Source organism: Saprolegnia parasitica (assembly GCF_000151545.1).
Source record: "Saprolegnia parasitica CBS 223.65 unplaced genomic scaffold supercont2.9, whole genome shotgun sequence".
NCBI lineage: Eukaryota > Oomycota > Saprolegniomycetes > Saprolegniales > Saprolegniaceae > Saprolegnia > Saprolegnia parasitica.
The window spans coordinates 631,463-656,225 of NW_012156403.1; the positions used below are offsets into that span (position 1 = coordinate 631,463).

Here is a 24,763-nt window from a genome sequence, read left to right on the forward strand (position 1 = left end):
AGCCGAGAAGGCGATGGACGACGTCTTGTCCGCGTTGACGCAGTACTCTGGCTTCCGTTGCGACGGTGCGCCAGGCGCGAAACCATTTGCCGTTGAAAGCGGTGTCGCCACCATGCGAGCGTGGTTTGGGCCTTTGCAGTGGCGGCGCATCGCGCCTGGTACACAAAACGCCATGCCACCCAGGCCGAGTGGACCTCAAGGGCCTGCCACTGACACCGGACTCTCTCCGCGCGACGCGAGCGCCCTCGTGTCTTGAGGACGGACGCTTGCCAGTCGCGCCAGACTCGTCGCAGTGTGGCAGTGCTCTGACGACTCCGTAGACGCTCGAGATTTCGCCGCCGTTGGCAATGCGCACTACGTACTTGGTAAAGCCGGCACGATTCCAGCTCGAGATGTACCGCTTGTACGCTGCCCAAGCTCCAAACAACGTCCCCAGTAGCTTGTCGCTTCGCCGCCGTGAATACGCGGTGGCGCGTCGCTGGTGTTGGAAGCGACGGCGCCAGGCGTGCCACGAGCCACGGCTCAAATTCTCGAGCTGATGTTGACGCACGAATATCTGCACCTTTTGGAGGCGACGAGAGTACTGGACGTTCGCACGCCACGTGCCAAAGGTGCGACCAAGGTGGTTGTAAAGAGCGGTAGCCAGAAGGCTCGCCATGCGCTGCTGATGCTGTCGCGTCTACTCCATTTCATGATAGCATGCAGGTTGCGATCGAGCCTGTCGACGAACCTCGCGCCAGCGCCGCAAGGTGCGCCGCTGCAGGTGGCGATGGTGACACGCCCACGCTGCCATCCATTTCGCGTGCCGCGCCTGCCGTTGAACGACAAAGCGTTGCCAGAGCAATAGCGCGCCGGCTTTTGTATGCGACGCCATCTGCGCGTGAAAGACAGAGGCGATGGTCGCGTGCAACCGACGGCGCTTCCAGTGCCGCCAGAAGCGCCGCCTTCGCACTGTTTGCACCCGGCGCAGGTCGATTGTCTGCGTGTGCAGGGCAGTGGCCGTCGACCTACGACGCATAAGATATTGCAACTGTGTTGTCGCGACGCACGCTCGCCAGCGCGCGACCCAGCGCAGCGTGTCGCAGCGTCGAAAGGCAGAGGCGACTGTCGTTTGGAGAAACCGGCGTCGGCGCGCCTTGTGCAGCAGCTGGTGCCACGCGCGCCAAAGCCTTTGCGTTTGTGTGGTGGCACAATGCTACGAAGCGTCCTGGCATGCAGACCGTCTGAAGGCGAGAGGAGACGTACGTGGGTAGCACGATCCAGCGCGAGGCGGTGATACCGGCCGCGGCGACAAAGGTCGATCCACATCGCCAGCGCCCGCCGCCGCATGAGCCCGTGGGCGACGCGGTCGCAGCGAGCATGCAAGAATCGCTTGGCTTGTTGCCGTGCAAGATATCGCCGCCATTGCACAACGCAAGCCCGCAGGTGACGAAGTACATACGTGTGGTGCACGAGATGAAAGGCGTGGGATCGTACGCAGAGCGTCCGCCATCGACACAAGGTGCGGCGACAGCGCGCTTGGTGGCCGCGCCACGCAGCCTCTTGCTGCCGAAGAGTGCCGGTCTTCCACGCGCGAAAGGCCTAATCGCATCGCGTTACAAAACACCTCGGGTCTTGTCGTCGACCTGCGCGAGTCGGCGAGTGGCAGCGATGGCTGCATCTGCGTCGGCTCGAGCGCGCTGCAGCCGTCTCTGGTGGTGGAAGGCGCGCCATCGTTGAAAGATACGCTGCTGTTCGTGCAGCACGTATGCGTGGTCTGCAGCGCGAAGGCGAAGGGCGTCCTTCCAGGCATGCCAATGCGATCGCATTGCTTGCTGGACGTGGCGTCTCGCCATGTACCGCTCTTTAGGGGCGACAGCGATCACGTAGCGGTGCCAGAGACGCAGCAGATCGCGTGCGTCTCGGTGCCGAGCGTCGTAGAAGCGGTGCTGGACCGTGACTCGGCGATGGAGGTCGGCGCGTGCATGCTGGATCCATGCTCGCCAGACCTTGAGGAGTACCCAGGTGCGCAAGGTTGCATCGGCGTGGAGCAAGAGTGCCATGCGCTTGGACGTGACGTCCAGCGACTTGGTCAGCGCGAGCGACGCCAGCGTCGATCCCAGTGCTGTCGGATCTGCTGTCGGCAACGTTGTGTCGAGCCACCGAAAGAGACAGCGCAGCTGGATGGGGGCAGGCGCCTATCCATGTCGAGCTTCTATAGTACAGTTTGGAGGTTGCGGTATCGCACCGGGACCGCGCTTCGAGCACATAGCGCGTCCAGTGGGTAAAGGTCATCGAGAGCAGGCGGAAGCTCTCGTACGAGTGCGTATCGACGACAACGACCGGTGCGCGTGTGGCTACGTGGCATGACATACTCCTGCAGACAGTGCAGACGCTCTACCTGTCATCTTGTCGGTGACGTGCATGGCCGAACGCGCACGGCGTCCGTCCGTGCTCGTCTTCACCGTCATTGTCGTCCGCTGCGACGTTGTTGTCGCGGAAAGGACGTCGGAGAAGCGGTCGACCGACGCAGTTCGATCCCGCGACGGTGCTCGTCGGCTTGGACGTGTCGACGCCTACGAATGTATGAGCAAGAGACTGGCGAGGGATTGGTGGGAACCAGCCGGGACAGCTTCTTCCACCAGTCCTCTTCGGGGTCGAGGGCCAGCGTGAGGAGCGACCGGTGCAGATCTCGATGCGTCGAGGTCGGGTGCTGCTCGAGCGCAGCGGCCTCGAGCACCTGCACGAGCGAGAGATGCTGCGTCTGGCCATGGCGCTTCTCGGCCCGGCGGACGATCTGCCGCAGCTGCTCCATGTCTACCACGCCTCGATCGCCCGTTGTCCATCAGCATGCGAGGTAGAACGTACGGAGCTCCATGCTACAAGCGTTACCCGGCACTTGGCCTCCGCAGATTGGAGTATATTAATATTCGAGCAGAAGATCCGCGGCCGCCGAAGATCGCAATGTATCGCTGTGATTGGTTGACGCAATATGTAGCGAGCGCCTATTCGTAAAGTAAGTCGCCAAAACCAGATCAATATACACCTTGTCTGACGCGAGAAGCTGAGACATGCGACATGTCTTATAGTAACAAGTCCTAGTTGTCCTTCAATTCACTTGGCGTTGCTGGGTGCCACGTTAGAGTCGAGGGCGTCAACGAGAAGCTGATTTTGGCGGTAGCATCGTGCAATGGAGATCCAGAAGAACGTTTGCAAGTATCGAACCCATCGCCAGCCAAAGAGCTTTTTGAACGGGTGTAACCACGCAGACAGATACGACCAATGTTAAAATAGGAGCGACCAGGTACGTCTTTAGCTGTGCTTGAGAATGTGCAATGTGTTGTCGATGCGCTTGAACGTGTTCTTGGTGCACTGCACGATGAGGTCGGCAAACATGGCTGCGGCTTCCGCGTCCGACTTGTCGCTGCCCATGATCTCGACAATGTAGTTGATGTCGTCGCGCCGACGGAGCTCCGGCATGTCGGCCGGAATCATGAGCAGGAGCAGAGAGACTAGCAGATGCAAGTGCCGGCGCACCACGTTGAACGCCTCGCCCGCGAGGTCCTGGAACTTGCGGAACATGTCAGTGCCAATGCCGCCAAACACGTGCGCCATCTCGGGTGTAAACACAAAGGGCGTCTTCTCACGCTTGATACCATACTAGACAGACCATGATCATGAGATTCCCATGCAAGAGGATCAGAATTCCCAGTACCTGGTACTTCATAAAGCCGAGGAAATGGCCGAAATCGATATGGAAGTAGCGGCCACCCGTCGTGATCTAGCACCATAGCCCATGAGCTTTCATATGGAGGGAGATCGAGGCATACCATGATGTTGTCGTTGTGGCGATCGCCGATACCGAGGACGTACGTCGCAACGCAGTAGCCGGCGCACGAACCAGTCACCTCTCAGTCACCTCCCTTTTGCTGCGCGCGTCGGCGTTGTTGGCTTCGATCCAGTCGGTAAAACTCGCATCGTTGAACGCGCCAAAGATGCCGCCCATCGCCCCGCCGCGCTTGTGTACGTCGGCCGTCGTCACGGCATGTTGGACGACTTGAAGGATACCGGTCATGGGGCCCGTCGAGACGCACTTGTACGGCTCCATGGCGAGATCCTTGCCGTCTTCACGCCACATTTCGTCCATCAAGCGGATGAGCTGCAGCGTGAGGCAGTCCTGGCGCACGTCGTCGCCGGCCTTGAAGATGATGATGACCGGGTCGCCGCCTTCCTCGGCATTTTCAAACTCGAGCCAGAGGGGCAATTTGGCCGACGACATGATCTTGCACTTCTTGACAACGATGCGGCGGACTTCGACACGCGGATCAATCGGCAGCTGGTACGCCGACTGGAGCGACTCGTTGAGTTCATCGAGGCGCTGATGCAAGAGCGCCTTCATCGCGTCCATCGATTTGTTGGTGTGCGCGAACTCCTTGATCTCTTGGCAAATCTGCTCAAACACGCCCTTCTCCGAGAAGAGCTTGTCCTGAATTTCGAGGATCGAGCGCATCTTGTACGAGCACACGTCCACGTACGTGTTGAGGAGGAGGCCGTACCGCTCCTTGTACTGCTCGTTGTACGACTCGACCTTCATGCTCCAGAAGAGGTCAAAGCCGATCTGGTTCGGGTTCTTGATCGCGCGCTCAATCAAATGCTTGGCGAGTGGCGACACGTGGTGGTTCTCAAATTTAAGCGCTTGGACCAGCTGCGGAAGGAAGTAGCTGAACGTCGTGTCGGCCATCTCAGCGAGCTTGTCGACGGCAAACTGCCGGACGCCTTCGTGGGCAAACTCCATGTCGAGGAGCTCAATGTACGCGGCGGGATGGCTCGCCTTGGCCCAGCGCGGGAGGAACGCAATGACGTCGTCGACCTCCTTGGCGTTGAACCAGTTGACACACGTAAGCATGCGTGGAAGAAACTCAAACTTGTCCATGAAGTCGGCTCGGTTCTTCCACATGATGGCCTTCTGGAACGACGAGAGGCGGTAGAGCGGGTCCCGCCGGATCGTCTCGCGGAGGTCGTCGAGCGCTTTTGTGCCGCCGTCCGAGAAGACGCTGCTGTTGAGCGACGATTGGCGCCCGCTCATGACACGGCCGCGCTCCGACATGAGGTTCATCGAGTAGCCGTGCAGGATCGTGCTGCGATCCGCGGCACCCGGGTCCAAGGTCAGTCGGCTGAAGTCGTTGTCGTACTGGTTGCCCAGGTTGAAGCTGTCGTTGTCATCCTCGTCGTCCGAGAGCGTCTCACCCGACGCTACCATCTTGATGGCCATGAGCCACTCTTCCCGCTCTTGGCGTGTGTTGGCGCACAAGATGAACTCGCGCGAGCTCTCGGCCGCTCGGAGCTTAAAGACCCACGTGCTCTGCTCTTTGCGCGTGCCCTTCGAGACCGCAAACGTCGTGTAGCGCTCGTTGAGCTCGTCGGCGATCATGACGTTGGCACCAAGGAGGTCGATCGTGTGCTTGGCCGGCGCATTGACGTCTTCGGCGTACGAGAGCGAGTGCGTCGTCTGCGACAGCGTGAACCACCGGTTCTGCCACGCGGTCAGCGTGTGGCTCTTGCCCGTCTTCTTGAGCCAGCCCGACTTTTCGAGCGTCTCGCTGCGGGAGCCGTTGGTGCTGGACGAGAATTGTTCGGTCGCTGCGTTCGACGCGTTGCCCGCCGACCAATCAAATACAATGTCGGCATGGAACGACGAGAGCGACACCTAGATGCATCGCATGAGGTCGTAGGTAGTATACAGCAAGAGCGTACGTGGATAATGGGCTTGGCCGGGTCAATGACGTGCGGCACCGGACCGTGGTGGCTCGTATGCAAGTTGTCGAGCATCTGCATGTACTGGTCGCCCTGCGCGATGAGGCCCTCGACGTCAAACACGTTAAGGCCCGTCGTGAGGATGCGTTCGCGGTCGTTGCCGTCGCTGTTGTTGGAGACGACGCCGCCGAGGCCCTTCCGGACACCATAGAGCGTAAAGACGAGGCGCGCCGTGCGAGGAATCTCGTACAGACGCAACTTGGTCTTGTACCACTTGGGCTCGGTCCAGACCGCGATGAGACCGTCGTCCATCTGCGCCTTCATGCGCACGTCGGTGGTCTCAACCACATTTTCGAGGAGCTTGCCGCCGTTGTAGAGCTCGATGGTCACAATGCCATTGGTGAAGAGGAGCGGCCGCTGCTCCGGCGCCATGTCGTGGGCCGTCCGGCGGAGGTGCGTCGTGTAGCGAGGGATGTTGAGCACACGGTTGATGCAAAAGCGGAGCGGCTCGCGGTAGTGGCAGCTCTTTCCAGTCGTAAACTGGCTGTCGGCGTTGTTGTCAACGTCGCTGGAAGTCTGCCAGTCGTTGCCAAGCGTCGTAAAGTTGAACTTGTTGCGGCTCGCACCCGACGACGACGGCGCCGGCCGGCACACGGCTTCGTTGTAGATGAGCCCGGACGCCGGGCGCATGCTCAGGCCGCGCTGGAGCGCTTCCTTGATCTTGCTCTGGTGCACGAGCGTGAGGCAGAGAGTCTTCTTCGTGATTAGGCACTCGCGCACGTGCTGGTAGTTGCTGACTTCGCGGAACGGATCGATCATGTAGTCGCGGTACCCGGTAAACTTGAGCACGTACTCCTTCGGGTCGTACGGATGCAACGGCGCTGCGTCCAGCATGAGCTTGTAGCAGTTGAAGATGTGTTCGACCGACTCCTGGACCGTGTAGGACGGGAGGATCACGAGACGGACTTCGTTCTCGGCGGACGCCGACACCTCGGCGAGCTGGAGCATGCGCCGGTAGATAAGGTTGACGCAGTGAAAGCGCACCGAGTGGCAAAGCGCATGGACCCACATCTGGTACTCGTCTTCGGACTCGGCCTGCAGCACCCACGTCCGGTTCGTCGTGACGAGATCGATGCCCCACTTGACGGTCACGCCCTTGATCGTGGTCGGCTGGACCGACGAGACCTTGTCGAGCTCGATCTTGCCCTGCATGAGAGGGACCTTCTCTTCGCGCGAGAGCGGCCGGCCGCGGTGCTCGGGCTTCTTTTTGTAGTACGTGAGCACCTTGTTCTCGAGCTCCATGTAGCGCTTCTTCATGGCCGTGTTTTTCTCGCCCTTCTTCTTGAGCCAGCCAGCGACGTTGAGCTTCTCCTTGTCGACACCGACGTGGTTGGGGTTGGTGATGAGGAGGCTCATGGGCAGGCGCGCGACCGTCTTGAGCGTCTGCGGCAGCACCTTGTTGCTGTTGCGGTGCGCGATCCAGTCGTCGTTCTCGAGCCGGTACTCGGGCGTGTTGGCGCGGATCTCGAGCGTCTCGGCCTTGACCTCTTCGTGAACGCCCTTGAGGATCGCGCCGACCGCCTGCCGCAGCGCGAGACTCTCCTTCGAGTGGACGAGGCCGGGCACGGGCTGCCACCGGCCGGCCTCGGCAGCCTTGGCACCGCTGCCGTACTGCGCGAAGGGGTTGAGGTCGTCGAAGGCCGGCAGCTTCCCCGAGGTCGCCATGGCCGCGAAGTCCATCGAGCCCCGACTGCTGTTCATCTTATCTGCGTCTGTGTCCAGGGTCGCCGCCGAATATTGAATATATTTAATATAATAAAATGCTGCAATTTTATTCGACTTGCAAAGAGATGCTGCCAGTCAAACGGCGGCCGACCGTATCCGGCCTCCCCGTCGCCCGCGCATCCGGATACCCCATCGCATTGAAATACCATTGGTGCAATGGACAGCATGAATATTAATATGATCGCCTTTTTTAATTGATGCTGTAAAAACACAAACAAGCACCGGGATCGTCGTGGGATTGTCGCCGTCGTTTGCGCATATTTTATTTTATTATTACTTTCAAAATATTCGACATGACTCTCCCATCTTTATAGCCAATGAAATGCGTTTGCGTGAGATTCATCGCGTTGGATTGGTGGAAATCCCCATATGCGCCGAGTTCAACGCGGCCAAGCGTGTCAAAGCGATACAAGCACCTTGGCGCCGAAGAAGGGTGCATTGGGTATATGTACCGATCCTCGTGGATGGGAATGAGCGACATGGTGCGTGGCATCGAGCGCAAAGGACCGAGTGTGGCAAGTGAATTCGATGACCGTACGATTCACTGACTCAAATTTCGACTCTCACGACCCCGCGACAAGTGAAAAACGTGAGATTTGCATGTGAAAATTCATCGGCAGGCTGACTCGACCTGCAAAGCAGTGAGTCGATCACCGGGTCTATCATAGCGGCTGGTTTCGCGGGTCCGGGACGGCGCCTATCGAGGATCCACCGACGCCCAGTACCCTCCGCGCGGTCTCGATTGCAAGGTCTCGCTCGTGGGTCGTTCCGTTCCCAGTACCGCGTTGGCCTACCGCCGCTAGCATGGATCGGTCGTGTTTACAGTTAGTAGTACTTGGCGATACTATCTACAGTGTAATCGTGCGTCCGTCCAGGTCAAGGAAGAAGCGAGCATAAGCCGTCCACTGCCACGTCGCCACCGGCGCTCACCGGGTGGCGCCTGCTACATGTATCTGCCACTGGACGAAGCTTCGAGACGGGCCAAAGCGACGCAGACTCTTGCACTTGACGTCGCTGCGTCACGCCCCCTTGCTGAATTGCCGTGGCGGGAGAAGCGTCGTTGAACCGCGTCGTCGGTGGGTTTTGTCGAATCGCACGCGTGTGTATTGTATATATCACATATTTCACGTGAGAGGAGAGCGCTGTTGCGACATGCCAGTCCGGATGCTCAAAATGGATGCTCAAAAGTCGGCGTTTTGCTCAATCCGAGTTTGGTTCCGTGGATATTCACCGACGACGACGAAGATGGTGATCCGCTGCACGTCGTCGACGGAGCTCGAGATGGCCTTGCCGAGCATGGACGAGCTCAACCCGTATGGTCTCTCGTGGTGTGGCGACCTCGACGACAACAACAACAACAACAACAATGCGGACGCGGGCGGCGTCGAGACGTGGCATCCCTCATGCACTCGAAGGAGAGCGTCCGGTTCCGCGAGGCGCTCTCCAACGTGCTGCAGGACATGCACCTCGACGTGTCGCCGGATGAGCTCGAGGCGCGCGCGACAACGCCCGAGTACAAGCTCGAGCAAGGCGACTGGGCGGCGCATGACGTCGCCGACGCCTTCCTCAAGACCGTCGCCCGGCTTCCACAAGAGCTTCTCGACGACGACGACGACGACGACGAGCGTCCGACGATGCCTCCGAGCGACGCGCCCAGCACGCTCGGATGGCTCAAGAAGCGTGGCGAAGGCAACACGTCCATGAAGAAGCGCTGGATGCAGCTGGAGGGCAACGTCATTGCGTACTACAAGCGCGAAGTCGACAACGCCAAGTACTCGCGGCCCGAGCGCGCCAAGCTGCAAAAAGGCATGATCGAGCTCGACAAGATTTCGTGCTTCCAGCCCTGCAGCGAGCGCGACCTCTGGTGGGCGTTCGAGCTCGTGACGACGAACCGAACGTGGGTGCTGCAAGCCGAGTCCGAGGCCGAGTACATGAAGTGGGTCAACGCGCTCAGCCACACGGTGAGCTTCCAGGTCGTCAACATCGTCTACCGCCGCATGCTCTGCCTCCAAGAAGTCCGCGCCACCGCCAAGACCGACGTCCGGCTCAATCTGCCCCAAGCGTTCACGGTCGAGATGGCCATTGCACACATCTTCCACAGCTACGAAGCGACGGTCGATGCGTCGGCGCTCCGGCCCTACAACCCCTCCGACTACGTGCTCAAGCTCACGGGCTTCAAAGACTACCTCATCGACCCGAAGCGCCGCGTCGCCGACTACACGTCCGTGCGCGAGTGCCTCGTGACCAAGAAGATGCTGCGGCTCTCGGTCGTGCCCAAGGCGTCCTTGACGCTGACGCCGAGCCACAAGCGCGTGCTGAGCAACATCAAGTCGTCCGGTCGACTCTCGTCGATGCTCGCAACCTCGATGGCTGCGTTCGAGGCGCCCGACGTACACCACACGACCAACAACGCGGTCGAGAAGATCGAGGACGACGCGATCCCAGAGACGACGACGAGCGGCCCGTCGCTGCTCGCGCCGAGTTCGAACCTCAAGGAACCGCTTCGTTTCTGCATCCATCGCGCCATCAACTGCCCGGGCTATACGTCGTCGCTCAAGCGCACGTCGCATGACATGAGCATCGAGAAGCAACCGCTTCTGTATGCAGATGTCCTCTTCCGCGTCGAGCTCTTTGACGGCGGCCAGCGCCTCGAAGACGCGATCGAGTCTATTGACACCAAGCTCCAGCTCCAGACCGCCTCGACACCCGCGAGCAGTGGCGTCGCGTGGACCGTCAACGACTACGTCGCGCGCTGGCACGAACCCAAGTGGTACCGCACCAAGATGAAGATCAAGGATTTGCCGCGGACCGCGCGGCTCGTGTTGACGCTCTACGGCGTCAAGAAGGACGCGAATGGGAAGCCCAGCGCCAACGTCGACGAGCGCGAGCGCATCTGCAGCACCGCCATCAACGTCTTTGACGTCGACGGCCTCCTCGTGCAAGGCGACGTCTACAACCAGCTCCTCTCGAGCGTGTACACGCTCCGCGTCGGCCCGGTCCCGCACATCATTGACACGACCAAGCCGTACCTCCACGTACATACGCAGACTCTCTCCCTTCAATGGTACCATCGATGGCGTAGGTGACGATGGCGCAATTCCCCACAGACGTCCAGTACCGGCTCCAAGACGACGACAGCAACAACGTCGACAACCAAGACGAAGGGGTCAATGAAGACGACGGCGAAGGCACGCGTAACCTCGTCATCGAAAAGAAGGGCTGGCTCAAGAAGCTCGGGCAGCAAGGCTCGCTGAGCAAGTGGCGCAAGCGCTGGTTCAGCCTCTCGTCGTCGACAGGCGTCCTCAGCTACAGCGACTCGGCCCAAAGCAGTAGCGCGCCCAAGCTCATTCCGCTCAAGCAGGCGACGGTGCTCATCTGTGACGCACTCAAAGAAACGTACACGACGTTTGCGGTCAACAAGGGCACCCGCCGCGAGCAGCGCACGTGGGGCTTCAAGCTCAAGCCGTTCGAGTCGAGTCGGGTCTTCCTCATCGCCGCCGACTCCAAGCAAGACCGCGACGAGTGGATGGCGGCGATCCGCGCCGTCGCGTTCGAAGCGTCCGACAACCAAAACGAGTTTCGCGAGCTCGACGACTCGGCGCTCAGCAGCCAGCGCAGCACGATCACGGCGTCGTCCGTCTCGATGGACGATCTCAAGCGGCTCGACACGGCGTCGATCTTCGAGTCGCCGTCGTCCTCGTCGTCGTCGTCGATCGCCGCGGTCCTCGATGAAATCAAAGTGCTCATCGAGACCGACCCGCTCGTGCGCCTCAACAAGCTGCAAAAGACCGTCCTCTGGGCCCACCGACACCTCTTTACGCACTCGTTCCGAGCGTTGCCCCGAATCCTCTCGTGTGTGCAGTGGACCAACGCCGCGGACGTCGAGGAAGCCCGCGCGCTCATGGGCTCGTGGGCCGCGCCGCTGCATCCGGCCGAGTACCTCGAGCTCCTCGACGTCGAGTTCTCGTCCGACCACGTGCGCAAGTTTGCCGTCGACAAGCTCGCCACGATGGCCGACACGACGTTTAGCTACTTCATCCCGCAGCTGGTCCAAGCGCTCAAGTACGAGAGCTACCACGCGTCGCCGTTGGCGCTGCACTTGATTGAGCGCGGGCTGCGCAACCCGAACCAGATTGGGTTTGACCTTTTCTGGGCGCTCAAGGTCGAAGCCGAGAACGACCGGTTCCGCGAACGCTTTGGCACGCTCTTGAATTCGTTCATTGATGTCTCGTCGGCCAAGATGCGCGACGTGCTCTTTGTGCAGAGCACGCTCTTCTCGCCGTCCGGGGCGCTCGAAGCCATCTGCCAGTACGTCAAGCAGCTCAAGGCGGCGCGCAAGACCATGGACGAGATCCGCGCCGAGGTCCGTATCAAGCTCACGGCGCTCAACGCGACTCTGCCGGCGTCGTACCAGCTGCCGATCGACCCGCGTGTCGAAGTCGGCAAGCTCATCGTTGCCAAGTGCAAGGTCATGTCGTCGGCCAAACTCCCGCTCTGGCTTGTGTTTGAAAACGCTGAGGCTGGCGGCGACCCCGTCACAGTCATCTTCAAGTCGGGCGACGACGTGCGCCAGGACAGTCTGACGCTGCAGCTGATCCGCGTGATGGACGAGCTCTGGCGCGAGCGCGGCCTGGATCTGGCCATGGAGCCGTACAAGTGCGTGGCCACGGGCCCCATGACCGGTATCCTCCAAGTCGTGCTCAATTCGATCACGACGGCCGACATCCACAAGCGCATCGGCACCTTGGGCGCCTTTGACGAGACGAGCTTCACCAACTGGATCACGGCCAACAACCAAGACAAGAAGAGCCTCAAAATGGCCGTCGACCTCTTTCGCCGGTCGTGCGCAGGCTACTGCGTCGCGACGTGCGTTCTCGGTATCGGTGACCGGCACAACGACAACATTATGGTATGTACCTTCCCGTTGGGGTGATCTGTCATAACAACATGTAGCTCACGCACGCGGGTCGGTACTTTCACATTGACTTTGGTCACTTTCTCGGCCACGTCAAGTACCAGGTACGACTTGTCTCATCGACGAAGTTGATGCGATGTATTAACACATCGTGTCTAGTTTGGCATCAAGCGCGAGAAGACGCCGTTCGTCTTTACACCCGAGATGGCGCACGTGCTTGGCGGCGTCGGCGCAGACGACTATGCCAAGTTTGTGCAGACGTGTGGCGACGCGTTCAACGTCGTCCGCGAGCACGTGCCGTTCCTTGTGACGCTCTTTCTGCTCATGATCCCGGCCGAAATGCCCGAATTGCGCAGCCGCGACGACATCAACTACCTCGTTGAAGTGTGTGTGCCGACGCTCTCGACATCGGATGCAGCCAAGAGCTTTGAAGTCGCTATCGAGTACTGCCTCGGGTCACGCTTTAAGCGCTGGGACAACACACTCCACATTGTCGCGCACAAGTACTTGTAAGCCTACATGTATCTGTTTATGAACTGCGAGTTTAAGAATTGTCTTGTCTCTCTGGCACGTCTGTCTCTTGCGGATCGTTGGATCAAGCAAATCAGAACAATGGTTCGTATTCCCTTGCTTTGCATCCACACAGGAGACCACGAGCCGAGGCAGTTGTTTGTACCACGTATCTCTAGCTTCTCACAAGTACAGACGGTCGAGGCCAAGACGATTCCCTCAAAAGCAGGCTTTCGTGTGCTGTAACTATCAAGTTTTCAACCATTCCCATGGCTATCTCGTCACAGGAGGTATATCGCATCACGGCAACGGCGTTTCCCTCTCACCGAAACGGGGTATGAGACATATTGTACACTACTAACATCAACGGCGATTCTACTCTACAGGTACTTGTGGGCGATGATGTGGATCGTGTTGTCGACGCGCTTGAAGGTGCTGCCCATGCAGTAGTGCACAGCGGTCTCAAAGTTGGCAGCTGCCGTCGCATCGTCGACGTCGAGCAGTGCAATCTCGACGAGGTGGTCCAAATCCCTTGCATCCCGCAGCTCGGGCATGCCGGCCGGAATCATGAGCAAGAGCAGCGTCGAGAGCAGTGCCACGTGCCGGCGCACAATGTTGAAGGCGTCGCCGCACGTTTGGACAAATTGCGAAAACGCATCCGAGCTCACGCCGCCAAGCACGTGGCCCATCTCGGGTGTAAATACGAACGGCGTCTTCTCGCGCTTGATGCCAAACTAGACGCACAGTGCAGACGACCCGTCACACTGCTCGATGGTCTCTACCTGGTACTTGAAGTGGCCGAGAAAGTGACCAAAGTCAATGTGAAAGTACCGACCCGCGTGCGTGAGCTACCACGATTGTTGTCAGCATGACAGATCACCACACCGAGAAGATACCATAATGTTGTCGTTGTGCCGGTCGCCAATGCCGAGAACGCACGTCGCGACGCAGTAGCCCGCGCACGACCGCCGGAAGAGATCGACGGCCAGGCCATATGCCTCGGGGGTCGGGTGGTGCAGACGCAACCACGACGAGAAGCTCGTGTCATCAAACGCACCGAGCGCTCCGTTGCGCTGATGGATCGCCGCGGTCGTCTCGGCCTGCAAGACGACCTGGAGCAAGCCGACGCGCTGGCCCGTGGCCACGCACTTGTACGGCTCCATCGCCAGATCCAAGCCGCGCTCGCGCCAGAGCTCGTCCATCACGCCGATCAGCTGCAGCGTCAGGCTGTCCTGGCGCACGTCGTCGCCCGACTTGAAGATGATTGTGACGGGGTCGCCGCCAGCCTCGGCGTTTTCAAACACAAGCCAGAGCGGGAGTTTGGCCGACGACATGACCTTGCACTTGGCGACGAGGAGCTTGCCGACTTGGACCGAGTTGTAGAGCGGCAGCATCAACGTGCTTGGCAGCGTCTCGTTGATCTCGTCGAGCGTCCCTTGCATGGCTTGCTTGATGTCGACCATCGACACACTCTTCTTCTTGAGCTTCTTGACGTACTGACTCAAGTTGTCAAAGACACCGTTCGAGCCAAAAAGATGGTGCTGGGCGCGACACTTGTCGCGGATCGGCGGCGCGACGCCGGCCATGTAGGCGTTGAGCAGCGCTACGTAGCGTTCGCGGTAGCCTGCATGCGGCGACTCGACTTCGACGGTCAAGAGCCAAAAGAGGGCAACGCCGGCGTGCCCCGGGTACGTCCACGCCTGCGAGAGCACGTGCAGTGCCAGCCCCGAGGCCAGAAACGGCTCGCACTTGATGGCTTGTACGAGCTGCGGGAGGATGCGCACCCACTCGTCGGGTGGCATCAAGGTCAGCTGGCTCAGTGCAAAGTCGCGGACCAGCGCCATTGGAAACGCCGGCGTCAACAAGCAGAGCCACTCGGCTGCCATTGCCGGTTTGGCCCAGATCTGAAGGCAGATCGCGGCATCGTCGACGTCGACGGGGCTTGTCCAGTCGGCGCTCAAGAGCACGTGACGCAGCATGTCAAACTGATGCAAAAATTCATTCCGGTTGGACCACACGAGCGCTTTTTGGCTCGACGAGAGCTTGGCGAGCGGATCGCGCGTGAGCAACGCGACCACGTCGTCGAGGGCGTCGCCGCCGACGCTGCTCGCATTGCTGCTGCGCGGACTCTCGGCGCCGCCCGACGGACTTAAAAGGTACGAGAGTGGCGAAGGCTCTACGTCGGTGGAAGCGGCTTGAATCGCCGTCATCCAGCTGGTTCGATCGGCCTTGGTCGGCGCTGAGAGCACCAACAAGTGCCCTTGCGCGAGCACTTGAAAGCAAAACGTCGACTGCTCCTTGCGCGTCCCCTTGTTGACAGCAAACGTCGTGTACGACTCGTTCAACTCGTCCATGAGGCTCACCGACGCCGACGAGACGTCGATGCAGTGCTTGGGCGGGAACGCCGGGTCCTCGGCGTCGCGGAGCTGGCCGCCGTCCAGCACAAACCACCGCTCGGCCCAGATGCGCCGGCCGACGCCGCGCCCGAGCTTTCGAAGCCACCCGCAGCGCGGCTCGATCGACGCCATGCGCCCGCGTTGCTGCTTGAGAAAGACCGATTTGTGCATGAGCTCAAAGTAGCATCGGTAGTCGGCGACGCCAAAGCTCATCTATATTGTGCGCATGAGGCGAGAACATGTTAGCACACAAGAGAAATCGACGTACGTGTAGCAACGGCTGGGACGCATCCAAGCACTGTGGCGAGAGCACGTGGGTGTGGGCGACCATCGCGACGTACTGTGGGCCCTGCCGCAGCTGGCCGTGCAAGTCGAATAGCTGCATGGAGGCGGCGACAATCTGCTCGCGGTCGCTGTCGTCGCCAAGGCACGTGGCGAGCCCGTGCACGTCTTTCTTGACGCCAAAGAGCGTACAGACAAGCCTATGTTCGCGTCAGAGACGCATCGCATGGCGCAAGTATGAACTGACCGCGTCTCGCGGGGCAGCTGGTTGATCTTGCGCTTCGACTTGAGCGCTTTTAAAGACGCGGGCCAAACTGCGGTCCACGCCGGGTAGGACGTATTGGCTTGCAGCTTCACGGGCGCGGTTTCCTGCCACGGTTCGAGCAGCGTCTCGCCAAACCAGAGCTCGACGCGCACGACCACGTGCGAGTACATGAGCGGTGTCGCCTCGAGACCGAGGTGCGATGGCTGCTTCAGAAACGCGACGAGTGGAATGTTGAGCGCTTCGTGCACCGAGATGCGCACCGACTGGCTCACGCGCCAGCTCTCGACGAGCGACGGCATGGTCAGTGGAAAGGACATGGCCGCATCGAGGCTGCGCGCGGGCCGTGCCATCGCCAGTGGACGGTGGTTCGTTCTCAGTGTCGACATCGCCATCGGCGGCACGTGCACGAGGACGAGGTGCAGACTGCGCGAATCCGTCGCCAGGAGCTCAGCGACATGGGCAAAGTCGTGCATTTGGTGGGTTGTCGTCCGAAGATAGGCTTGGTGTCCGCCAAAGCGAAGTGCAAAGTGGTGCATCACGTCATCGTCTTCAACTGTCTCGTCATCTTTCTCGTTGCCGGTCCTGACCCCGAGCTTGGCCCGCGTGAGCGTGAGCACGTCGCCGACCAAGGCGTCGGACGGAAATTCGATCGTCGGCAGCGTCGAGGTTGATCGCGAGCGAAGCGTCGCTACATCCTTTGTCTCGACACCTTGCAAGGCCGAGTGCACGGCTGCAGTTGGCACCGCGGTCGCGAGCTCGCGTGTCCATTTGGCGTGTGCGCTGGCGTCGTCGAATACGAGGCTCCACGTCCGAGCCGGCGTCACGAGGTCGATGCCAAAGCGCTCTTCGGCGTCAGGCGACGGCTGCTTGACAAATAGAGATCGAAGACTGCGGTTGGCGGGCCCAGACACGAGTCGCACGCTCGCCGGCTGGAGCGAGGTGACGGCCGAGAGCGGCACGGACCCACGGTAGCCCTTGTTCTGGTCGTACAAGCCGTGCCGGCCAACCGGTGCGTTGTAGTACGAGAGGTCGCCGTTCTGAAGCACAAAAAACCGCCGCTGGTACGCCTTGTGGGAATGGCCTTTCTTCCAGGCCCAGCCGGAGAGGCGCGCGGCCGATCCGAGGTCGTCGTCGTCATCGTCGCCGCCGCGCGTCGCGTGCTCGACGCTCGACTCGAAGGCGACTGTCGCAAGGAGCGCAACAGGATGGTCTTGGTTGGTCGTATGGGCCTGCGGAAGAAGGAACTCTGGCATCGCAGCCTCGAGACTTGGCGGCACGAGAACACTGTCCGCGGCGCGGAAGAGATCGATGCTTTCGCGCGAGTGGGTCATGTCGGGGCAGGGCAGCCAGAGCCCGCTGGTGTCGGCCACGATCGGCTCGCCCGCGCACGGGTTGAGCAGCTCGGGGGGCGGGACGCGCATGCTAAAGACTGGGACGCCCGCTTTCGAGACAGCACCAGCTGGCTAACCCGCAACATTGCCACATGGCGCGCCAAGAATAACGTTCCGATTCTCAAGTCGCGTCTCTTTAATCCCCCGTTTTTCCAGATCATCCAATTTCGAAGCATTTCGACACGTGAAATATTCGTACAACTGATATAAATACAAGCTCGGCGCGGTTTAGGATGCAATTGTCACGGGCGCGTGGGTCGGCAGCGTGAACGAGAGCACGGGGGTGGGCGACCGCGTCGAGAGCGGGAGGTGAAAGATCGTCGACGTGAGCGACTTGCGCAGGCTTCGTGACGGCAGCGTGATGTAGTACCGCGACGGCGATCCGAGCGGTTTCAAACTCGTCTTGACGATGGCTTCGAGCGTCAACCGCGTCGCTTCGTGCTCGGATGGCGAGAGCGAGGCCGGGTCGGCAAAGTACCGGCGCTGCCACGTGAGGATCGCGCGGCCCCAAAGCGACCGCGCTTCCGGCGTCGCGGCCGTGAGCTCGAGCATCTCGGGCGGCGCCAGCGTGTACGTACGGTCGTTGACGAGCACGCGCTGCGTCTCAACGCGAAACGTGTTGGGCACGTGGTCGTCGCGGCGGTGCGCTTTGACGCTGACGCGGCAACCGGAGAGGCGCAGGTCGCCGATGAGCTTGTCGTTGGCGTAGTACTTGAGGTAGCCCTCTTCGAGGCGGAAGAAGCACACGTGCGCCTTCTTGCCCGCGTGGCGGATGAGGTAGCCGTCGTAGACCATATTGGTATCCTGGTGCGAATTCGAAAATGACCGAAAAATCGACGCACCAAAGCTCGAACATGTAACGAATTACTCGCACCAGCCTCAGCGTCTCATGCGCAGAGACGACGCGATGCAGCCCGAGAGTGCAGGACGTCCTAAGCACGGTGCTGCATCGGTGCACGCAGTGAGTGATGCCGGCGTGGCCGCCAGCATCGTTGGCCGCGTATAACGTGGCGGGACGCTTTCTTCGAACTTCGAACAACCCACGTGGCAAGCTGCGACAGCATGCGAAGTGCCTGCGAAGTCTATGCAACCGAGATGCGTCCAAAGAAGCGTCGCACTCTCAGGTACGGTCGCTACGACTAGTGCGACTCTGGCGATGCTCGGTTGCGCTCCTGGTGTCGCTCGATGGTGTCCTCGGTCGCGCTCCTGGTGTTCTGAACGTCGGCGGTCTACGGAAAGAGCCAGTGCTAGAAACCAGGTTGCCGCCCGAGCGTGTGTACATTGTTGTCGTCGTTGTCGAGGAGGCATTTCTCCTCGATCCTCATGTCACGACGACCCTCGTCAAAGTCGCTCTCGAGTGCCGACAAGAGGCGCGTGGCCATCGCGCAGTGTCCTGCGTCCGCCTCGCACTGGTGCAGGACAAAGCGGCAGAGGGCGCGGAGGTCGTCGACGTCGGCGTCGTCGTTGTTGGGCATGGGCTCGACCATTGTCGATGGATCGTCGTATGCTTCGGGCGTCGATGCCATCGGAAAGAGCGCGTCAAGGTCGCAGTCCAAGACGAGGCACTTCAAAAAGAGGTTCCAGTAGACGCCGGCATCAACAGCGAGCAACGACGCCAGCGACGCGCCGTGGAACGACTGCAGGCGCGCTTTCATGGCCGTCCACGGCAGAAACACGACCGGCTCGGACGCGATCTCGTGCTGGATGACGCAGAAATGCGGCGCGAGACTGCTCCCGCACGTCGGGCACCGCACCACGTTGGGCTGCCGCTCGAGCTCGGCGTGCGAGAGGCGGTGGCCGCAGTCGGTGCAGTCCGAGAGCAGTGTCACACGGACGTTCTCGCGGTGGAGCCAGCCAAACTTGTCGTTGACAAACCGCCGTGGCCGCAGCACGGGCTACAACGCAATTTCTTTGCGCAATCGTGTGTTCGAGATACCTCTCCTTGGCTCTTGTCGAGCGCGGTCAAGCCCCGCAGGAAGGTCAGCGTCACTGGCCGCGGCGCGTCTTGCAACACCCGCGCCGCCACACTGAACGGTTCGGTGCTCACGAGTCGTCCGTTCACCGATTCGAGCACATCTTGTTCGCGGATCTGGCGCGGTCCACTACATTGCCGATAGAATCGCACCCTTGTCGCAGTGTCAAAGTACCTCTCGTCGAGACCGGTGACGACCGCGCCCTTGCCGTCAACGTACGGCCCGATGCGCACGCCGAGCGTGCCGACGCTGAACGTAGCGTAGATGCGGAAGAGGAGGCTCTCGAGCTCGTGTTCCAAGCAAGTCGCAGCACTCTGCACCGGTGCCAATGCCCCGTTGGCCGATGGCGCCGTCGATACTTGGGAGAACCACTTGACCGCCTCGTGAACCTCGCCGCGCTTCAGAAAGGCTTGCATCATGTGGCTAAACGGGCGCCAGTACGGCGCCTTGTTGTAGATCGATCCGAGCGGAGGCCCTGGCCCGAGACACGCAGCAAAGACATGCCGGATGTCGTGCATGTGGTGCTGCTTCTCGCACAGTGCAAAGGCATCAATGAGGCTCACATAGGCCGCCTAAGTTAGTGAGGCATGATGGGAAACCAAAGGCGAGCTGTACATCGAGTGCGTCACTACTCTTGGCACGAACGCTTTCTTCAAGCGCAATCGTGGCCCGCGTCACCCGCGACGCGCAGGCGGGCGAGCACGACGTGAGCAGCCACGGGCGTTGGCCTATCCCTGCCGTCGAGAAAACATAGCACGAACGACGACGCACCGTCACGACGCGAGGCGTTCTGACTCTGCGTCCGGTGCAGCGGCGACGGTCGAGTCGTCGGGCTGCCCAGCGTCTTGGTCCGACGAAAGACGGACTGGACGGCCTTTCCTTTCTCGGACGAGCGCAACCACGTGTCGAGCCAATCGAGGACGGACGCCCGTGCCTCGGGGGTCTACGACAGAGTCCCGTTGCAGCTCGTATTTTAAACGTTTCTCGGCGGTCGTACGGTGACGGTGCTGCTGCTGCGACGACCCACGAGCACGCAATCTACGTCGTCGTCCGGCTCGATCTCTGTCAGTTGGCGAACCGGGCCAAAGGCGGCGACGTCCAGGTTCGGAAACGTCACGTGGAACTGGAGGTTCGACGCGTCGTTTTGCAGCTGCAGCGCCGGCGTATCGGGGGCCATTGCGACGTGAAATTGCGAGTTCTCTTGCGCAGTCGGCGACAGCAGTGGGCTCTTGATGGTCGTCGGCGGATGCTGCAGGCGAAAGAAGCGCACCGCCCGCGACGCCTCGTGTGGCGACGCCATGCCATCCAAGAAGGCCTGGAACGCATTCGTGTCGGCGAGCGCCGTATAGAACGCCTAGCATCCGCTTCTGCATCTCCCATCTCGCACATGCCTTGGCTACCTGTTGCGACGCTGGCTTTGTGCACACGTAAGCGACAACATCGCCGCGCAAGCAGTGCTCGTGCCCGGCCACGAGGTCTCCAATCAAATGCGTAAAGGACTTGGCCACCTTGCGGACCAGCGCCGAGGACCCGAGGAGAAACTTGCCGCGCTCGTACATCAGGTCGCCCTTGTTGTTGGAGTAGAGCGCCTTCTGGAAGGCCATTCGGCGCTCCCAGAGCCGCCGCGAGAGCTGCGACGACGTCTTCTTGAGCACGGTCGCGAGCCGGTCCTTCATCGCAACGACCGCGTCGGGCAACGGCGGCAGCTCGATGGCCGACGTGACGCGCCCTTCCGGCAAATCGACGCGCACCACCTACCGCGCGCGGCTCCGTCGATGCAACGAACGATCCATGAAGAATGTACCGTGGGCGGCAAGGCAGCGCCTTCGAGCTGGAGCGGATGCGCCCCGGCCACGAACGGCACGGGCGCGTCCAAGAGGGTTGCCATGTCGACGCCGAGTGGCACCACGGGGATAAAGACGTGGTCCCACTGCAGCGGAAAGAGCAAGTGCCGAAGCGTCTCGGCGACGGCCGTGACGAAGAGCGTGTCGACGCCGACAATTAGCACCGCGTGCTCGAGCAAGAGGTGGCAGAGCACATTGAGCAGCGTATCCGGCGTGAGGATCGCAAACGTATACTCGAGAAACTCCATGTCCATCTCGAACGGGACGTCTTGCATCGTGTAGCGCTTCAAGAGCACGTCCGTCTACACCGCATGCTGGTTGTTGAAGAAGGGGATGCCCCTTGGGACGCAGTACGTACATCGCCAATGCTGGCGACGACGCCTGCCCGGCCGCGTACGGGCAGTGGCACTTCGAAAAAGAGGTTGGCCAAGCTCTTCTCAACGCCGGTATAGTCGACTTGCCGCGCTTGGTGCACGCCAAGGAGCGCGAGCTGCTCGAGGTACTTGAGCAAGGGGCCGCAGAAGGGCCTATACGCCCAATCAATCCGTTCTGCCAAGGCCATGGAGCGTACCACTGGCTCACAAAGCAGAGCGACGTGAGCGTATGCTGCACGTCGCTCGACGACGTGAGCGTGCTAAAGCAGATGGACGTGCCGTAGAGCGCGGCGCCGGACGCGGTCGTGAGCACAAAGGTGTTGTAGACCGGCGGCGGCAGCAGGCTGCCATGCGCCGGCGACGACGTGCACGGAAACATAAACTGTTCATGGCCATGAGCCGGGATGGCTATGTCGCGGGCGGGGTACCATGAGGATGTTGGGCGGGTACTCGTCGGCCTCGGTCGTCGCCGGGTATTGGAAGGTGAGCGCCTCGTCGCCGGCGCCTAAGCCTTGGCATGAGCAAGCACCGGCGCAGGAAGCTCCGTACCTGTCTTGGTCGCGACGAAGAAGTACTCGACCAGCCGGCGTGGCGCCGTCGTCGACGTCGGGTCCGTTGCCATCGTACTGCGTCGGTGCGAAAATGGATCTTTGTGAAAATGGTGTGCGCCTTGTGAAAAACGTTTTTCACCGCACTGGCCTTTTCACGCCAAATACGGTGTTCATATTCGTTTCAATGGACAATATTGCACATCGAATAGCACTATGCGCTAAAATAGCGTAGCAGCGAGGACTCGTAGTAGATATTAACACCACATCGTATTATTGATGTAGACCATGTGCGCTCGGTCCATACAACTTGCAACTCCGCGCCCCAACGACCCGACGACGTCACCAGGCGCAGACGTCGGGCAAGCACGAGCATCAAGGACGTGTCCCAGCCAGGCTGCGCAATCAAAGCTGCTCGTTGGTGCTCAACATTAAGGGGTGATCTGGCGTCGTACCAGCTTTTCCTCGCAAGGGCCTTGCCTTGAGCTGGCTCATGTTGTTGATGGAATGTTGGAAAGTGATTTGGCAGAGTTTGTTCACTAGCTCGCTACTACATCTACTGTAACCTGCGCCTGCTTCTTCTAGTCTAGCTGGAGTTGACTACTATGGTCAACCGACTCTAGCTGAAAGACCTTGTTGCGCATTGCTGCCGTGGCTTCCATTCTGAGCGACGTCTGCGCCTGCCGACGTCGTCCATTGGGGGAGCCGACGTCGTCGGGTCGTTGGGGCGCGGAGTTGCAAGTTGTAGCTGTTCACGACAGGTTTAAGAACCCATCGGCCGTTGCCACTCTCATTCTCACTCACTCGACTCTCTGCGTCGAGTCGTCGTCGCGTGCTCTCGCCACATCAACGCACAATGCACTCTCTCGCCCGGCCGAGCTCCGAGAGGAGAGTCGTCGATGCAGCCGCCGTCAAAGCTTAGGTTATACGGATCCGGATATGACGGGCACCGGGCGCGCAACTTCAACCAGCGTGCTCTAAACTGTATAAATGAATATCTGGCTCGACCTCTGACATCGCATACATCGCCGACTGCCATGCTGCCACCGCGCTGCCTCCTCGCGCCCGAGCTGCTCGAGGCAATCGCCGTCTTCGTCGCGTCGCCGCTCGAGCTCTTTGCACTGCTCGAGGCGCTGCCCCACGACGCGCTCTCGTCGCCGCTTGCGAGCCTCCGCGCGCTCCACGAGGCCACAACCTCGCACGTCTTCACGTATGCCAAGTACGACGAAGTGTACTTCAATGGCATCTCGCTCTGGCCAACGCTCGCGCTGCCCCGTGCGATCGAAGATCCAAGCATCCTTCGCCACATTGAAGAGGCGCTCGAGCTCTTCCCGGTCTTGAGCCACGAGTCGCTGGCCTTCCCGCTGCCATTTGCCCTCGGCCATCGCACCAAGCTGCATGTGCCCAACGTGTACTTTCCCGCGGTCCTCGACAAGGCGCTGGCGCACCACCGCGACGACATTGGTTCGATCGGGCTCTTTATCACGGACCGGCGGTCGCGCAGCGCGCATGCCGACGGCGGCCTCGTCCAGCGCTTGGCGTCGTTGTCGGACCTTCCGTCGCTGCGCGACCTCGCAGTGCACATCCAGTGGCATGCATCGAGCATGACCGACGAGCTCGAAGCCGTCCTTGTTGCGCTCATGACCGCGCCCGTCACTTCGCTCACCCTCGATGTGGCGCTTGACGATACGACATGGCCACCGGCGCTCCTCACGGCGTTCACGGCTTGGCTCGAGACGCATGCGCTCTTAAACAGCGTCACGCTCACGCAGCTCACGCTGCCTACCGCCGGCATTGAGGCAGTGTGCGACGCGCTCTGGGCCTCGCGCTCGCTGCGCGCCGTGGGTCTCCACGATCCGCGGATCGTTGCCGCGGTCTCGTTTCTGCGCCGCCCGCTTCCGCCATCGTGGACGCGCTTAGATGCATCGCTGTGCGAATACGCCGATGGGAGTGCGCTGGTGGCGTTGCTTGCGAACGCCAGCCTCGCGCACCTCGCACTCTCGTTCGCGGATGCCCGGTATGCGATCGATGTCGGGCGCGAACTCGTGCTCGAGACGCTGCCGACACTGACTTGTCTTCGGCACTTGAAGCTCACTTCGGTGCCGCTTTTGCCGGACGTGTCGACGGCGCTCGCAGCGATACTGCCGCGTCTCCGCGGGCTCTGCCTCGAGCAAAACATGCTTGAAAACGCTGGCGCGATTGCGCTTTCGGCGCAGCTTCCGCACTGCAAGCGGCTGCAGTCGCTCACGCTGCGACGCCAAAATTTCTCAAACAACGGCTGCGTTGCGCTTGCAGACGGCACGGCGCGCTGCCCCTCGATCGAGTGCGTCGATGTGGCCGACAACCACGTCGGGTTGGCCGGCGCCGTCGCGTGGAGTCGACTGCTTCCGCGATTGACGCTGCTGGACCTCTCGGGCTGCCATGTGCCGCGCAAAGGCGCCGAAGCGTTCGCGCGCATCCTGCCGCACACAACGTACTTGACCAAGCTCGTGCTCGACAACAACCCGATCCAGCGGCGCGGCGTCCAAGCGATCGTGAAGGCGGTGGCGTCGACGCCACACCGCAAGGCCGTCGTGCGACTCGCCGAGATCATCGACTTTGACGACGAAGCGCTGTGCGTGGCGCCGGTCGCCGGCACGCCGCACGAAGCGTGGCTCGAGTTTTACTAGGCCAACGAAACAAGTTATGATCCCCTTGAAGCGGCGGTCTTTCTAACTTTTTTGTCATTTGATACAATACACATGGGT

General features: G+C 60.8%; 8 protein-coding genes across 8 annotated transcripts; 2 read left to right on the top strand and 6 right to left on the bottom strand.

Annotated features, from left to right (window-relative positions):
- Nucleotides 1-522: 522 nt before the first annotated feature.
- Nucleotides 523-2,857, bottom strand: SPRG_03719 (hypothetical protein; the record flags this gene model as incomplete). Its single annotated transcript, XM_012342289.1, has 12 exons — nucleotides 523-535; nucleotides 585-679; nucleotides 731-1,007; nucleotides 1,050-1,147; nucleotides 1,477-1,581; nucleotides 1,626-1,679; nucleotides 1,727-1,781; nucleotides 1,840-2,177; nucleotides 2,248-2,336; nucleotides 2,381-2,555; nucleotides 2,600-2,796; nucleotides 2,848-2,857. 12 exons carry the CDS (start codon nucleotides 2,855-2,857, stop codon nucleotides 523-525), a joined length of 1,506 nt encoding a protein of 501 aa, XP_012197679.1.
- Nucleotides 2,858-3,226: 369 nt separating this feature from the next.
- SPRG_03720 (hypothetical protein) lies at nucleotides 3,227-7,533 on the bottom strand. Its single transcript, XM_012342290.1, has 5 exons — nucleotides 5,734-7,533; nucleotides 3,952-5,686; nucleotides 3,810-3,889; nucleotides 3,695-3,760; nucleotides 3,227-3,639 (listed from the first exon to the last, which is right to left on the bottom strand). The coding sequence occupies exons 1-5, from the start codon at nucleotides 7,492-7,494 to the stop codon at nucleotides 3,292-3,294; spliced, it is 3,990 nt and encodes a 1,329-aa protein (XP_012197680.1). The 5' UTR covers nucleotides 7,495-7,533; the 3' UTR covers nucleotides 3,227-3,291.
- Nucleotides 7,534-8,763: 1,230 nt separating this feature from the next.
- SPRG_03721 (hypothetical protein) lies at nucleotides 8,764-12,978 on the top strand (the record flags this gene model as incomplete). Its single annotated transcript, XM_012342291.1, has 5 exons — nucleotides 8,764-8,901; nucleotides 8,934-10,553; nucleotides 10,601-12,427; nucleotides 12,472-12,537; nucleotides 12,593-12,978. The coding sequence occupies 5 exons, from the start codon at nucleotides 8,764-8,766 to the stop codon at nucleotides 12,944-12,946; spliced, it is 4,005 nt and encodes a 1,334-aa protein (XP_012197681.1). The 3' UTR covers nucleotides 12,947-12,978.
- A 296-nt stretch (nucleotides 12,979-13,274) lies between these two features.
- Nucleotides 13,275-17,347, bottom strand: SPRG_03722 (hypothetical protein). The gene is made up of 5 exons (XM_012342292.1): nucleotides 15,869-17,347; nucleotides 15,608-15,821; nucleotides 13,840-15,552; nucleotides 13,726-13,791; nucleotides 13,275-13,677 (listed from the first exon to the last, which is right to left on the bottom strand). Exons 1-5 carry the CDS (start codon nucleotides 17,305-17,307, stop codon nucleotides 13,324-13,326), a joined length of 3,786 nt encoding a protein of 1,261 aa, XP_012197682.1. The 5' UTR covers nucleotides 17,308-17,347; the 3' UTR covers nucleotides 13,275-13,323.
- Nucleotides 17,348-17,448: 101 nt separating this feature from the next.
- Nucleotides 17,449-18,085, bottom strand: SPRG_03723 (hypothetical protein). Its single transcript, XM_012342293.1, has one exon. The coding sequence runs from the start codon at nucleotides 18,070-18,072 to the stop codon at nucleotides 17,506-17,508; it is 567 nt and encodes a 188-aa protein (XP_012197683.1). The 5' UTR covers nucleotides 18,073-18,085; the 3' UTR covers nucleotides 17,449-17,505.
- Nucleotides 18,086-18,524: 439 nt separating this feature from the next.
- SPRG_03724 (hypothetical protein) lies at nucleotides 18,525-19,768 on the bottom strand (the record flags this gene model as incomplete). The annotated part of the gene is made up of 3 exons (XM_012342294.1): nucleotides 18,525-19,172; nucleotides 19,214-19,379; nucleotides 19,425-19,768. The coding sequence occupies 3 exons, from the start codon at nucleotides 19,766-19,768 to the stop codon at nucleotides 18,525-18,527; spliced, it is 1,158 nt and encodes a 385-aa protein (XP_012197684.1).
- Nucleotides 19,769-19,902: 134 nt separating this feature from the next.
- On the bottom strand, nucleotides 19,903-22,090 carry SPRG_03725 (hypothetical protein; the record flags this gene model as incomplete). Its single annotated transcript, XM_012342295.1, has 8 exons — nucleotides 19,903-20,193; nucleotides 20,248-20,604; nucleotides 20,651-21,004; nucleotides 21,055-21,396; nucleotides 21,453-21,621; nucleotides 21,666-21,850; nucleotides 21,897-21,973; nucleotides 22,018-22,090. The coding sequence occupies 8 exons, from the start codon at nucleotides 22,088-22,090 to the stop codon at nucleotides 19,903-19,905; spliced, it is 1,848 nt and encodes a 615-aa protein (XP_012197685.1).
- A 963-nt stretch (nucleotides 22,091-23,053) lies between these two features.
- SPRG_03726 (hypothetical protein) lies at nucleotides 23,054-24,685 on the top strand (the record flags this gene model as incomplete). Its single annotated transcript, XM_012342296.1, has 1 exon — nucleotides 23,054-24,685. The coding sequence occupies one exon, from the start codon at nucleotides 23,054-23,056 to the stop codon at nucleotides 24,683-24,685; it is 1,632 nt and encodes a 543-aa protein (XP_012197686.1).
- Between the last annotated feature and the right edge of the window lie 78 nt (nucleotides 24,686-24,763).